Source organism: Calliphora vicina, chromosome 1, assembly GCF_958450345.1.
Source record: "Calliphora vicina chromosome 1, idCalVici1.1, whole genome shotgun sequence".
NCBI lineage: Eukaryota > Metazoa > Arthropoda > Insecta > Diptera > Calliphoridae > Calliphora > Calliphora vicina.
Genome location: NC_088780.1, coordinates 61,872,587 through 61,889,179, shown reverse-complemented (window position 1 = coordinate 61,889,179; position 16,593 = coordinate 61,872,587). Strand labels below are relative to the sequence as shown.

Sequence of the window (16,593 nt, the reverse complement as noted above, 5' to 3'; positions counted from 1 at the left end):
TTATTTTTTTAATATAAAAAAAAAAAATTTAAAGTAACAATTTGAAGAAAAAAAATTTTCAAAAAATCAAAAAACAACTTTGGAAAAAAAATAAATTTAGTTTACCTAAAAATATTTATAATTTGGTGAAAGGTATGTAAGATTCGGCACTGCCAGATATATCTCTCTTACTTGTTATAGTTATTTTTAGAATTTAAATAAATTTTCTACATACAACTTACATAACAACTAACTACATTATATTTCTATTGTTCCGCTAATGGGGTTGGTTATTAAAAAAAGTGTAAACAAATTATATTTTTAATAGAACGAAAAGAAAAGATTTAAAAATTTAACCTCACTAAACCACTATGCATTGAGTTTTTTTAATTTTTTCTATACATAAATTATCAAATTGTTTCTTAATTATACAATATGTTGGATGATTTTTTATTTGACTGGTCGGCGTTGTTAAATTGTAATTAAAATGTATTGAAAAGCCGACACTTGTTGGAATTTTTAATGAGGAAGAATCAAATTATAAAAGTAGCCACAATTTCGGCTTTAAATCAATTGCAGTTTGATTGGCAATTCGTTCGATTATACAGGATATATTTCGCTTTATTTGGATTACGCGTAACACCTCACAATCTTCGGTTTCCTAATCAATAAAAAAAATAAATAATAAAAAAAACTGAAAAATTTCACTTAAAGACCCAAAGATATAAAATATTAATAGTGAATCATGTCGAATAACAAAGAAACATCAGAGAATATTTCTTCAACATCGGGTAGTGAAAAAAAATATAAAAAATACTCGAGAATTTTTCCAGAAACAGAAGGAGATGATATAGTAATTTCGGGAATCTCTGGAAAATTTCCAAATTGTCATAACACTGCAGAATATGAATATAATCTTTACAATAAGGTGTGTGTTATTTGTGATTGTGAATGAACAACAAAAAGTTGTATTTAAGAAATTTATTTTGAGAACGAATATTTAACATGCAGAAACAGCAGTATTAATTTTAGTAAAATTAATTTCTGTTATTTGTAATGAATTTTAACTCCTTTTAAAAGATTGCAAAACTAAGGAATGTGATTTATGAAGGCAATCATTTATAAATTGGAAATAGCCGAAACATTAGTTTGTAATACCTTCCGAAAGAATCAATTGCTTCCATGGCTAATTTTTTTAAATGTGAAATACATGTGTAAAACATATGCATTCATCTTGAGTTTTTGCAATACTAAATAGTTTGAATCTACTATTTAGTTTTTGCAAAATACTGTATTGTATGACCTAGAGATTTTGATCTTGAGAGCTCTATTAGTTTCAACCAACATAAATGATCAAAGTTACGACTATACTGAATTTAAAAAAAAGGTTTTTTCATTATATCAAAGCTTTAAAAAAATTTTTGGGTGTGAAGATCGAAAAATAAATATGTGCAAAAACATTGTTATTAAAAAAATTAAATTAACATGTAATTAATTTTCATTAGATTGACATGGTCGATGATGACGAACGTCGTTGGCGTCATTTTAATCCAGAAATTCCCAAACGCTCTGGAAAAATCTACGAACTTGAGAAATTCGATGCCACTTTCTTTGGCGTGCACTTCAAACAGGCCCATACAATGGATCCTCAAACCCGTATATTAATGGAGATGGCATATGAGGCCGTCATTGATGCTGGAATCAATCCAAAGACTTTGCGTGGCACCAAAACAGGAGTCTACATTGGTTCTTGTATTTCAGAATCGGAGAAAACTTGGTTTTATGAAAAAGTATCATCGGGTGGTTTTGGTATAACGGGGTGCAGTCGTGCTATGTTGGCAAACAGAATTTCTTATGCGCTCGGCCTGCACGGTCCCTCTTTTCTTGTGGACACTGCCTGTTCAAGTTCGATGTATGCCCTGGATAATGCCTTTACCGCTTTGCGAAATGGTGAAATCGATGCCGCCATAATTGGCGGCGCAAATTTATTATTGCATCCATTTGTTACATTACAGTTTGCCAGGTTGGTTCTACTTTTCATTATTTATTTTAAGATGATTTTTAAAACCACCGAAAATATTTCTTTTCAAATAGACTTGGTGTTTTGGCTTCTGATGGTTTCTGTCGCCCATTTGACAAGGATGCAAGCGGTTACACTCGTTCAGAAGCTATCAATTGTATGTTTCTACAGCGCAAGCGAAATGCCAAACGTGTGTATGCAACTGTAGTGTACTCGAAGACCAATTGCGATGGTTATAAGCCCGAGGGTATTACATATCCCTCTGGTAAATTGCAAGAACAGTTGCTAAATGAATTTTACAATGAAGTCAACGTTAGCCCGAATGAGCTGGGTTATTTGGAAGCACATAGCACAGGTACTGTAGTTGGAGATCCGGAGGAATGTCGTGCTATTGATAATGTGCTTTGTAGTCAACGTTCATCGCCGTTATTGGTAGGTTCTGTTAAATCGAATGTTGGTCATTCTGAAGCAGCTTCGGGTGTCAATTCATTAATAAAGGCATGTTTTGCTTTCGAAAATGGAAAAATTCCACCCAACATTAACTTTGAAGAAATCAAACCAGAAATTTCTGCATTGGCGGAAGGAAGGTTGGTTGTAGTGAAGGATGTTATGGACTTGGAGAAACCGTACATCGGCATAAATTCATTTGGCTTCGGTGGTGCCAATGCTCATGCCTTATTGAAAGCCTTCGAGAAGTCCAAGCTAAATAATGGTGTACCTGAAGATGATATTCCACGTTTAGTAACGTGGGCTGGTAGGAATGATCAATCTGTAAGCACTATTCTGGATGCCATTGAAAAACGTCCTTTAGATGCAGAATTTATAGCTCTCTTGCAAAACATACAAAATGATGAAGTTTCTGGTCTGGTTTTTCGCGGTTTTGGTATTTGTTGTAAAAACGGTCAAGATCCAGCCACAGTTTTGGTTAGAGATGTACAACATTATACTGGAATAAAAAGACCTATCGTATGGGTGTTCAGTGGTATGGGATCGCAATGGTCACAAATGGGATCATCCTTAATGATTATTCCTCAATTCCGACAATCCATCGAACGCTGTCATGCAGCTCTTCTACCCAAAGGTCTTGATCTCATTCATATTTTGACATCGGATGACCCAGCTGTTTTCGACAATATTTTGCATTCATTTGTTGGTATTGCAGCCATTCAAATCGGTTTAGTGGATGTCTTGAGATCACTTAACTTGGAACCAGACTATATTATTGGACATTCTGTAGGCGAACTCGGTTGTGGTTATGCCGACGGTGGTTTTACCCCTGAACAAATGATTCTGGCATCTTACTACCGTGGAAAAGTCAGTTTAGAAATCGAAAAAATAAAAGGTTCTATGGCGGCCGTTGGCATTGGCTTCAAAAAAATGGTTAGTTTGTTGCCAAGTGCAATTGAAGTAGCCTGTCATAATGGCGCTGATTCATGCACAATTTCTGGACCTGCTGATGATGTCGCCAACTTTGTGGCTGAACTTAAATCCAAGGACATATTTGCAAAAGAAGTCCCTTGCTCGAATATTGCTTACCATTCCCGTTATATAGCACATATGGGTCCACAACTGCTAAAATATTTGCAGCAAACTATTCCCAACCCTAAACCAAGATCTTCGAAATGGCTTAGCTCCAGTGTACCGAAAAGTGAATGGGATCAACCAGGCCGCAATTTGTGCTCAGCGGAATATCATACAAATAACTTATTAAGCAGCGTGCTTTTTGAGGAAACATTCGCTCTTTTGCCCAAAAATGCTTTAACTATCGAAATTGCTCCTCATGGTCTTTTACAGGCTATTTTAAAACGCTCAATGCCTGGTGGTATTCATATTCCACTGACGCAACGCGCAAATAAAAATAACGGACTTTTTTTCCTAACAGCTCTCGGAAAGTAAGACCCTTTAACTGACAAAAATTATCAGTAATGTTGATAAACATTGAATTCTTGCAGGCTTTTTACAAGTGGCATTAACTTCCCGGTACAAAATCTTTATCCAAAAGTAGAATTTCCAGTCTCTCGTGGCACACCCGGTATTAGTTCATTGGTGCGTTGGGATCATAAGGAAGACTGGTTTATAACAAAATACGAAAACATGAAAACAAAATCAAGTGGAGAACGTACTTTCACTGTTAATTTGGGCAGCGATGATGAGGAGTATATGACTGGCCATGTAATTGATGGAAAAATATTGGTTCCCGCGACATGTTATCTTCAGTATGTATGGGAAACTTTTTCTCTTATGTACCATGGTCCGAGTTTTATGGATGTACCAGTTGAATTTGAAGATGTTAAATTCCTGAGAGCAACAAATATAAATGCAAAGAATAGCGTAGATTTGACAGTTATGATTCACTATGGTACTGGTAACTTTGAGGTGAGAATGATCGATATACTAATATTTAATGGTCGACTAAATCTTGTTTATTATGTATTCAACTATAGATTACTGAATCAGGAGCTGTGGTAGTAACAGGAAAGATTTCCGAAATAGAAAATCCAACGATTCCAAAAGTGAATAACTTTAAAGAATCATCAGATTTTCCAATGGTCTCGAAGAAGGACTTTTATAAGGAATTAAAATTGCGCGGTTATCACTACAATGGCACGTTCCAAGCTGTACAGCAGGCACGAGGTGATGGGCTCTACGGCAAAGTTGAATGGAAATACAATTGGGTGACATTTATGGATGCCATGCTGCAAATACATATATTAGGATCTGACTCTCGAAGCCTTCTGTTGCCAACTCAAATTCGTAAACTACGTATTTATGGCCTTCACCACTTTAATCTAATGGCCACTATGGATCCCGAGAATCGTATATTTGATGTTTATGTTGATCACGATTCGAAGAGAATTGTTGCAGGTGGAATTGAGTTGATCGGTTTGCATGCTAGTCCGGTGCAACGCCGCAAGCCCCCAGGAGTTCCAGTATTGGAAAAGTACAATTTTTTGCCTCATTTCCCCTCACCTGTAGTGAGTGAAGCTGATGCGGCTCGTATCTGCGTTCAGCTGGCTTTAGAGAATACACCATCATTAAAAATGAAAATTGTTGAAGTCGATACAGATGGACGATTGCCTATTCTATCAAACTTTTTAGATTCTGTGGAAGATTTACCAGTTATAACAGGAGATTACATGTTCCTTTCCAGTCAGATTCCCACAGATGTACCAGCAGCTATACACATTGAAAATGGTAAAATCTCCACACAGTCTAATTGCAACTTTATTATTGTCGGCGGCTTAGGTGGCCAGATGAATGAGGAAACAATAAAAGCGACCAATAAATCATTGATAGACAGTGGGTATCTAGTCGTTCGGGAGCGCACTACTTCAAACATAGACAACCTGATTATTCCAGAACATTTCAAAATGCTGGCTGTCATGCCACTCGACAATAATGAAGAGGTTATTTTGCTGTTGCAAAAAACAAATAAAAAGTTCAATCTCGAACCATTGGTAATAGAGGTTAGTGAATCTGATCACGAATTCGAGTGGTTGACACAAGTACAACAGGCCATTACCAATAAAACACCTGTTGTGGTTTATGCATTCAATGAGAAGCTTAATGGTCTAATTGGTCTAGTAAACTGTTTACGAAAAGAGCCCGATGGCAACTTGATTACTGGTTTCTTTGTTGACGACCTGAACGCTCCCTCGTTTAGCCTCAGTGATCCATTCTATGGCAACCAGTATGCATTAAGACTGGCTATCAACGTTTACAAAAATGTAAGTTTCTGCAGCACACAGTTATTTTTGCAGACTTGTATTTATTAATGATCGATTCAAACTTTTCAGGGTAAATGGGGTTCTTATCGTCATCTTCAGCTTAAAATGGAAGAACAATCCATTGCCAGGGCAGATCATGTATATGGAAATGTTCTACAGCGTGGAGACTTGTCGTCTTTCCGCTGGTTTGAGGGACCAATGGATCCTAAAAACTGTGCTGTTAAGGTGGTATATTCGTCAATTAATTTCCGTGACGTGATGCTGGCGACCGGTCGTTTAGGTGTTGAATTGTATACCTCTAGTAGATTTCACCAAAACAGCCTTTTGGGCATTGAGATTGCAGGTATTGAAACAAAAACGGGACGTCGTATTATGAGTATGGTTGCTAAGAGTGGCGTTGCTTCTTATATTGAAAAGCCATCCAAGTTGTATTTCGCAGTACCAGATCATTGGTCATTGAAAGAAGCAGCTACCGTACCCGCGGTCTACATTACCGTCTACTACGCTTTCTTCATGTGCTCTGATATACGTAAAGGTAAAAGCATCCTCATACATGCCGGTTCGGGTGGAATTGGCTTAGCAGCTATACGAACAGCCTTGGCCTACAATATGGAAGTATTCACAACTTGCAGTACACCACAGAAAAAGAAATTCCTTCTTGAAACATTCCCTCAACTAAAAGGTAACAAACTTGGCTTTAATTAGCAAAAATTAAAAATCCCTACTAAATACTAACATATTCTTTGTATTCCTACATCTCCAGAATCTCACATTGGAAACTCTCGAGACACTTCATTTGAGTATATGATTCAGCGTGAAACCAATGGAAAGGGAGTAGACTTTGTTTTGAATTCATTGGCTGAAGATAAGCTCTTTGCATCGATACGTTGTTTGGGCTTATGTGGGCATTTCCTCGAGATAGGTAAATTTGACATGGCGAATGACAGCAAACTTGGTATGAGTTGTTTCCTTAAGGAGCTAACATTCCATGCTGTTTTGGCTGATCGTTTGGTAAATGCTTCCGATGAAGAAATTAGGGTAAGGAACATATAATTGAGAGTCGAAAATTTAACTTAGCTGTTTCATTATTTTGTGTTTGTTAATATACGCAGCATTTGAAAGAAATAATCGAAATTGACATAGCCAAGGGCATTATACAACCTTTGCCATCAACTGTATTCCAAGCGCCTCAGATAGAACAAGCATTCCGTTTCTTAGTCGGAGGCAAGCACATAGGAAAGGTAATCATTCAGGTTCGTGAAGATGAAGAATCAATATGCACAAAGCCGGTTACTGCCTTGAAACAAGTATATTTCAATGCAGATTTGAGCTATATAATACCCGGAGGTCTAGGAGGTTTCGGGTTGGAGTTGGCAGATTGGATGGTTCTACGTGGTGCTAAAAATATAGTTTTAAGCTCAAGTAGAGGAATTACAAAAGACTATCAATCCTATCGCATTTCGTAAGTACATTTTCACAAAAGAAAAGGAATGTAATAAAATTTAACTTTTGCAGTTTGTGGAAGACTTATGGATGTTCTATAAAGGTTACAACTAGTGATATAACAACATATGAAGGCTGTAGCAAATTATTAGAAGAGGCGGAAAAATTGGCTCCGGTTGGCGGCATTTTCAATCTGGCTGTTGTTCTGCGTGATGGTATTTTTACAAATTTGACTAAAGATACATTTGCAGAGAGCTTTGCTCCGAAAGCCATTGCAACAAAATATTTGGATAAATTATCCCGTGCAAAATGTCCCAAACTAGAGCATTTCGTTGTATTTTCCAGTGTGTCATGTGGTCGTGGAAATGCTGGTCAGACCAATTATGGTATGGCCAATTCTATAATGGAAAGAATAATAGAGGATCGTGTTGCAAATGGCTATCCAGCGAAAGCCATACAATGGGGTGCTGTTGGGGAAGTTGGTCTTGTGGCTGATATGGCTGAAGACAAGATTGATATGGAAATCGGTGGCACTTTGCAACAGCGCATTTCTTCATGTTTGCAAGAACTCGATAAACTCATGTCTGTCCCAGATGCCATTGTGGCAAGTATGGTGGTAGCCGAAAAACGCGTCGGACGATCAGGCGGCGAGAGCATTGTCGAAACGGTAATGAATATTATGGGAATTCGAGATCTAAAATCCGTATCTTTAGGAACTACGTTGTCAGAAATGGGAATGGACTCATTGATGGCGGTAGAAATTAAACAGACCTTGGAGCGAGATTTTGAACTAGTTCTCTCACCTCAAGACTTGCGCTCTTTAACATTCCAGAAATTGCAAGAGTTTGCTGATGCACGTGAACGTGATAATACCGACGTAGTTAAAATGATATTTGCCTCTGAAGGTAAAGAGCAGGCAATGGACATGTTACTGCGTAATCTCGGTGATGAAGCCAATTGCAATGAGATCTTGGTACAACTAAACACTGCCGCAGATGCTTCAAAAATTAATATGCCTCCAACAATTGTTATACCGGGCTTGGAAGGTACCGCAGGTCAAGCTTGGTACAAGATCGGAAGTCAGATAATTAGTAGGGCTAATGTTTTGCAATTGCATAGTTTTGCTGAGCTGACAACGGTGAAAGATATTGCAGAAGCCTCATTTGAACATGTAAAATCACTTTTGAGTGCCTCACAACCATTTTACATTATCGGCTACTCGTTTGGTACATATGTTGCTCTACAATTGGTTGCACTACTTGAAAAGGCCGGCTACCGCGGACAACTATTACTAATCGATGGTGCTCCTCACTTCCTAACCAAACTTACCCGACTTCAGTTGAGTGAAGACTTCACTGATAATGATTTGTATGATTTGTTACTTTCCCATATTTCGAGCCTCATCTTCCCAGAAGAAACAAAAGAATCAACTGGATTAGTATTCCATAAGATTCCTACATTAGAGGGCAAGTTAGAGAAGTTTATGGAATATATATCTAAACAAGACCTTTACAGCAAAGAATACTCAATTACCATGGTCAATGCAATGTTCAGACGCATTAAAATGGCTGCATACTACGATACGGAAAATATTGAGGAAATAAAAACACCAATAACCCTAATTCGCCCAGCTGAAGTAGCACTCCAGGACATTGAAGAAGACTACTGTCTTTCCCGTATTACCAGTGGAAAAGTCACCATGAAGGTAATCGAAGGCACCCACACTACCATGTTGGACAACCCAATCCTGCCTCAGATAATCAATGACTTTGATCCTGCTGTGAAGGATGATAAGAATTTCGAAGAATATATTCGCGATGGTAATCCCTCTAAAATTTAAATGAATTTTTTTAGTTATTTCCAATTTTAGTTATATAGTTTATTTAAAGTAAGTTAAAATCAAGTGGATCGATCAAGTTATTATGAATTACTTTACTAATAGTACTTGTATACATACATATTAGAGAAAAAAAATAAATAAATGGTATTGTAAAAAATTAAAAACTTAAAATTTTGAATTTTTAGCCAACACATTATGTGTCCAAAGGCCAAAATTGCGGTAAAAGTTATTTCCAAGGGAGCTACCATCATAAAACTTTGCGTAGAGACCCCTGTTGCTAGGATAAGTATTTTTAAAAAAAATGGCAATAACCCCCCCCCCTTCTTTTCTGATAACTCCACCCCACCCACCAACTCACCAAACATTTTCAAAACAGATTTCAATCTTTATTCTGTAATAGACGGTTTTCGAATAATCTCATCTATTCATTATCTTGTTAAAATTTCAATATTTTTTACAACTAAATTCTTAACACATCTATATTAAACAAAATTTATATTGTTCTACACAACATTTTTCTTTTGATATCACAATTACATTGCCGAGATATTTTTTTTAAATTCGAATAATTAGTAACTCTGTAATAATTTTTAATAAACAAATATAGTTTGTTTTATTTTACTTTTGCTTATTGCATAAACATTTGCATATAAATATTAATATACAAATGCATAAGAGAAAGTATATTATGTTTATAAACATTATGTCTGTAAACATATTGCTTATATACATTGCAGTAGGTTCTCTTAAGTTTAATGTAAAATTAATAATTTATATATTTATTGATTTATTTACGAATGGAAAAATTTAAACATTTAAGAGTAATATTTATATAATTTTAATTTATGAATGGGATAATTTTATTCATATGTATATATGTATTTTATTTTTTTTGCAAGTTAGGTAAATGGCTGTGTATATAGTTTTGATGAATGATTACAATAATCATTAATAAGTAATCGTTGGTCAATAATCGTTATACTTAGCGGGAAAAGTTCAACAACACTAGACCCGAATGATGTTTCATTTTTGAAAAAGCGCTCGTTCTTTTCTTTTTGGATTGTGAAACTATTAAGACATAATTTTATGAAATAAAAGTAGTGAATTTCAAGTTTACCAAGAGTATAAGAAAGTATCACATGAAGTATACAAACTTAAATAGAGCTACACATTAGGGTGGGTCAATTTGTTCGGTCCCAAAAAACGTGGTAAAGCGTACAGCAAATTCGTAATCTACGGAAAATTCTATGAACTTTTCCAGAAGAAACCATGGTTCTAAAATCAAAATCGAGCTTCCGGTTTTTTACGAGAAGATTGGGAGCTCAAGAACTCTTTTGCTGGGAGACCTCGCGTATGTTCAATTTTTAAAATAATACTATTTCTTCCTATTTTGGAAAAAAGTTTGATTTTGCCAAAAAAAAATCAAAAATTTTATATCTTGAGTAACAAAACATTTATTTTGCTATATATCGCATTCGCATCCCACTACGCGATCAAATAGGTCTTAAAGGAATGGATCCAAGCTTTCTTTTGAGCAAAAAAAAAATTGAAAAATACCCATTTTGGAAAAAAAAGTTAGATTTTGCAACAAAAAAAAGCATGTTTTGAGCTACAAAACATTTATTTTGATAGATATCGAAATAGCATCCCACTAAGCGACCAAATAGATCTTCAAAGAAAATATTTAAGCTTTATTTTAAGAAAAAAAAGGACCCATTTTGAAAAAAAAGTTAAAAAAGTTTTTGCTCTTATCCAATTTTATTTTATGTTTTCCTATTGACATAATAGTATACATTTGGATGTGTTTTAAATTGTAATAACCTGCGGACTGCTGGGAACGTACGCAGCTATAAAAGAAAAGAGTAAGAACAATATTGAAACATTCTGATAAAAAACGTTTGATTTTTGATTTGTTTTGTACATTTTTCAAACGTTTTCATACTCTGGTGGCACATACCGCATATTTTATCTCTGGATCGCGAATACCATTCACAAATGCCTCTATCTTCAAATGCTCCAAAATCGGATAGTTCTCCCCTGGATAAATAAGCTCTAGCAAACGCTCGATTTCCATCGCAAAATCTTGTAGCGTCTCATTGGCATTCTGCACTCTACCACGCAATTCCATTCGGTATAATTCTTTTTTATGTTCGCCACCGTACTTACGTTGTAGCGCCTCCATTATGTCATCATAACAATTTCTATTGCTCACTGGCACGCTCTCAAGAACTACTGCTGCATTCCCTTTAAGCAGATTATGAAAACAAACAAAACATTTCGCAAACGTTTTCAAAATGTACAAAACAAATCAAAATTTTTATATTGTATTATACATGAGCAAAAACAAAACAAAAACTTTTCAAGTGACAAAGAGAGAAAACGAAACGATTAGCTTTTCACTCATCTGCATTATTTAATTTACCGTTACAATCGTACATTTGAGTACAAAACAGATAGAGAAACGTATTTTTTATTCGTTTTTGTTTTTTTTTTTGTACTGTGTTCTCTATTATAATGAGTAAATCAATTACCAAACGTTTGTTAAACGTTTTTTTATCAGAATGTTTCAATATTGTTCTTACTCTTTTCTAGCTGCGTACGTTTATATTAATGTACAGTTTGCGCTCATGAGCAAAAACAATACAAAACAAAATGGGACAATCATTCTCATTGTTTATGTTTGGTTTTTGTTTTACTCACTGCAAAGAACAAAACAAAACGATATCAAACGTTTCGATTTGTTTATTTCCGTACTCTGCTTTTAAGGCCAATATTAATTCTATAGCTTTTTCTTCATTGTTCCACATGTTTCTAATGGCAACTGTATCAAACTGGAACTTGAAAACATTAAATGGTGTGCTGCCATCAAAACTAGGGGCCTTTATTCTGCTAGAGGATTCTGGAATAATTCGTACCGGTCCATCTTGGCATTGAAGATTATTAATTTTCCTTTCCAGATCGAGAAATTTATTATCAACTTTTTGGGATTGTATTTCTAGGCCGTTCTCTAATTCGGACACCTTCTTGTCAAATTTGGATACTTGCATTTCAAGGTTATCTACTCTGCTGCTTATAACCACACAAAGTTCTTGAAGTTTCTCGTCTGTAGCTTAGAAATTTCTTGGATGGTTCTAGAATTTTCATTCAATTTCGCTTCCAGGTTCTCGTTGTTTACTTTAGAAGTTTCTTGAACTTCTTTAACTTCAGACAGAAGTTTCTCGTTGGCTGTTTCCATTTTTTCCATCATAGCCGCGAACATTGCGCTTAAATCCAAGTTGCTTGTTGTTGAACGTGTAGAAACTTCCATTTCTTCCTTATACTCGAATTCGTAAGCACCGATGTCAATATCATGGCGCTTAAATTCATCTATGAGCCTCTTCTGCAATTCCGCCTTATTACCTGCTGTTCGTAACTCAAACTTACTCAGTTCTTTCTTGAGTTGTTCGACTTTTAGTTCCCCAAACTTCATGCTTATTATTTTGCAATCCCACTTCCGACACCAATTGTTACGTTTTAACCTTTTTAAAACGCTGGTTTATTTCCTTTAAATAAACCGGATACTTTTGATTGCAAATAAAAGCCGTTTAGTAGTTTAAAAATTGTAACAACTCTTTATTTATTTAAAATGTACAACAACAACAGAATTAGTCACTCAGTGTTTTTTTATACACGTTTATAAATTCGCAGAAATAAAGACACACTTTATAATGTACACGAATTCAATTGAAAAACACAGCACACTTTAAAGCACTCAGTTGATGTTTATTTGAATAGCGTCTCTGATAAACTTATTGACGACTGCAACCTCTGCCACTATTTATAACACTGCCATCTGCACTCTAGATTGTTCTTTAACCGTCAAAATTCGAATATTCTAGATCTTACTAATACATACGCCATCTGTGGTGTACTTTCTACAATGTTCTTTAACTGAATATTCGAATTCGAATACAGCATTGCCAACTTACGATCAAATGAACTGAAAGCTTTTATTTAATAATGCCCACAGATATGTTACAGTTTGCTGTTACAGCACTGTTATTTGAAAGCATTATGCTACTTTTAAATCAGCCCTTAAAATCGTTATATTTGAATTCAACTACAATTTCTTAACAATATTATGTTCTGAAATAATAATATTATGATATAAATCAATAATAATATGACCCTAAGTAATCATATTTATGACCAGGGTTGCCAATTTAGCCATTTTCCGGCTAGATCTAGCGATTTTATTTTCATTTAGCCATAAAAAATGGCTAGATTTAATCTAGACGGAAGATCTAGCCATTTGTCTTAGCCATTTTTATTTGATAATTTTCTTAAACATTTTTGGAATTTTTTAAAAATACAGTCTTTTTAAACAAATCCGTCTATTGATGATTTGATGAGAATATTATTGATTTTATGAAAACAGGCTTCGAAATTGTTTCCAAAGCAAATACATCAGGCATATTCAAAAATCAATTTTGCATTTCTTCAATGGATCCTATTTTGAATGTAAGTGCCCTGAAATTAGTTTAATTTATCAAAAAGGAAAAAAAATTATTGATATTACAATCAATCCCCATTTTCTCAATCTCTGGTTATTTCTTATCGTGACGATATACTGACAGTTCTCATCCAAAAATTCTATTAATTGGAAGTATATCGTTATGAAAAACGATAACCGGAGATTGAGAAAATGGGTGTTAATCTGCTAAACCCCATTAACACGAAGTCGGTAAAAATTATTTTTAAAAACTGTCAGTGTAACCAGTGTTGCCATTTTAGAAATGAAGAAAAGCGTCAAGTGTATAGTAAAAACGGGTAAAAAGGGTAAAAAAAAGAGTAAAAAAAAAATGTATTTGAAAATGAAATTGTTTTTCTATAAAAAGTTAACCTAATTTTGATTTTTAATGAATAATTATTTTATTTTAAGATTTTGTTTACTTTGTTTAATAATAAAATAAACAATTTAATTAAAAATTTAAACCTGCTTTTTATATTTAAAGTTTTTTGCTTTTTATCCCTGTTTTGAGTGCCAATTTTATTACCCTTTTTACCCGTTTTTAATGTGTAATGTAAATTTTCAAAAATTTTTTTTTTAAATTATACTTTTTTCTCTTGGCGCCAATTATTCATTAAAAATCAAAATTAGGTTAACTTTTTATAGAAAAACAATTTCATTTTAAAATACATCTTTTTAATAAGCATCATCAAAACGATTATAATGAAATACTCAGGGCGCAAATTGTCCCACTCGTAATCGAAATAAATTTCGAACGCAATCATAATTTTCTATACATTTTATTCGATATCAAATAAGAGAATCCAAAAATTAAAAAACGAACGTTCGAATAAGTATTCGATCGTGTTCGACTGCGGTAATTTGCCCTCAGATCTTTTATAAGTTTGATTTGTTACAAAATCACATGGTTTTAACAAAAAGCACCAAAAGCGCCACAAAATATGGAAAAAGCGTAAAAAAACCCTTTTCATAGCTGAAGAGTTGGCAACCTTGTTTATGACCCAATTAAATCATATTTTGATCCAATGAAATCATACTATTATCAAAATCATATTATTATTAAAATTTATTTTTAGAAATACAAAATTTTATTTTAATAGGTTTTAGTTTTAAGGTACGAAATTCTCAATTAAAATATTGTTGATAAATTCACTGAAATGCATTGTTATTCGCTCTAGGAAAGATAATATACAAATAAAACTATAGAGCGAATGGGAATTACAGACACTCAGAATTTACTTGTAACAATAACACAGCTTAGACAAACACCAGCACTCACAAATGGCGGGAAAAAAGTAAACATATTTTGTTTGCATCTTAAACATATTATGACTACATAATACAATATGTTTACCTATTTATCATTATTTAGTTGTTATAAACATATTCTGTTTACATCTTAAACATATATATAACTTAGTTAGTTAGACAATTAAATTGTAAATATCATACAAAAGATTTCAGAGCAATATCAATTATGGATCCAAAAATAAACGATTTTCAATTTAAATATTCAAAAAATAGTTGATTTTTGCTGTTTTTTTGGACAAAAAGGTGACTTTAAGAACATATAACAATTTTATGTTTTTCTATAAGGTATCTTTACGAAGAACATTTTGCTATAAAAAATATGTCCCATTTTTTGAATATGTCGCCCCTACGTCCTTCGGAATTTGACCCATTTTTTTATCAAAATTACAACTTTGGGCCACATGTTCTAAAATCCCAAAGCTGGGATCAGAAAACGGAAAGCAGCTTTGGAAACCTAGATGTGTTTCCTATTTATCGCCAAAGTATTTTTGTTTCAGATCCAAGGGAAATGTGGACTCCATAGGCAAAATTGTAAAAAATACCATTTTTGGGATTTTCGCTTAAATTTTTAGGAATTGCGGGATTCCCTTTGACCTTTTGACAAATTTTTTTACACCTTGTTATTTAGAATGGCAAACTTAAAAATTAATTGAGTTTCGTTAAATTTAATTGAGTTTCGTTAATAAATAAAGATTTTATTACATATTATATATTTATTGATAGTCTAAAACTAAAATTTGTATCAAAATTTTAAAATAATTGCAAATATTGGGAACAATTGGATCCACATTTATTCCGAGCTATATTTTTATACCCTTCACCTTCGTGAGTAGGGTATATATGTATAAGTTTGTCATTCCGTTTGTAATTTCTACATTTTTCATTTCCGACCCTATAAAGTATATATATTCTGGATCCTTATAGATAGCGGAGTCGATTAAGCCATGTCCGTCTGTCTGTCTGTTGAAATCAATTTTCTGAAGACCCCAGATATCTTCGGGATCCAAATCTTCAACAATTCTGTCAGACATGCTTTCGAGAATTTTGCTATTTAAAATCAGCAAAATCGGTCCACAAATGGCTGAGATATGAGGAAAAAACCAAGACAACCTCGATTTTTGACCTATATCTGGATTACTAAGACATTAATATAGACAATATGGATATCTAATGATAGATATTTCAAAGACATTTGCAACGACGTATATAAGACCATAATAGTAAGTTGGACCTACAATGGGTCAAAATCGGAAAAAAAAATTTTAACCCGAATTTTTTTTTGCTTTATAAAAAAAAAATGAAAAAACAAAAAAAAAATTTTTAAAATTTAAAAAAAAAAAATGTAAATTTAAAAATTTAAAATAACAATCAAAAAAAAATTTTTTCCAAAAAATTAAAAAATGTTTACCTAAAAATATTTAAAATTTTGAAGTATAATTTGGTAAAGGGTATATAAGATTCGGCACAGTCGAATATAGCACTCTTACTTGTTTTGTTTAGATAAGTTAATTTTTGGTTTTACAAACAAATTTCAAGTAAATATCTCTATTATATTCAAAAATATTCCACTTTAAAACTCCGTCCTTCAAAAATATTGTTCTTTTTCATACCAAAAAATTATAAATTTTCTTAATGTGACTGACGGCCATTTTCGCAATGTACGTTTAAAAGTTAACGTTAACTTTAACCGCAAGTTAGGCTAATATGAATTTCACAATGTACGATTAATTCTTAACTGACACTATTTAACAACAAAGATGCT

The 16,593-nt window shown here is 33.6% G+C and overlaps 1 protein-coding gene across 1 annotated transcript; it reads left to right on the top strand.

Moving 5' to 3' along the window:
- Positions 1–592: 592 nt before the first annotated feature.
- FASN3 (Fatty acid synthase 3) lies at positions 593–9,181 on the top strand. Its single transcript, XM_065514780.1, has 9 exons — positions 593–907; positions 1,485–2,002; positions 2,074–3,891; positions 3,952–4,375; positions 4,444–5,727; positions 5,797–6,409; positions 6,491–6,765; positions 6,840–7,189; positions 7,243–9,181. Exons 1-9 carry the CDS (start codon positions 725–727, stop codon positions 9,008–9,010), a joined length of 7,233 nt encoding a protein of 2,410 aa, XP_065370852.1. The 5' UTR covers positions 593–724; the 3' UTR covers positions 9,011–9,181.
- Positions 9,182–16,593: the final 7,412 nt, after the last annotated feature.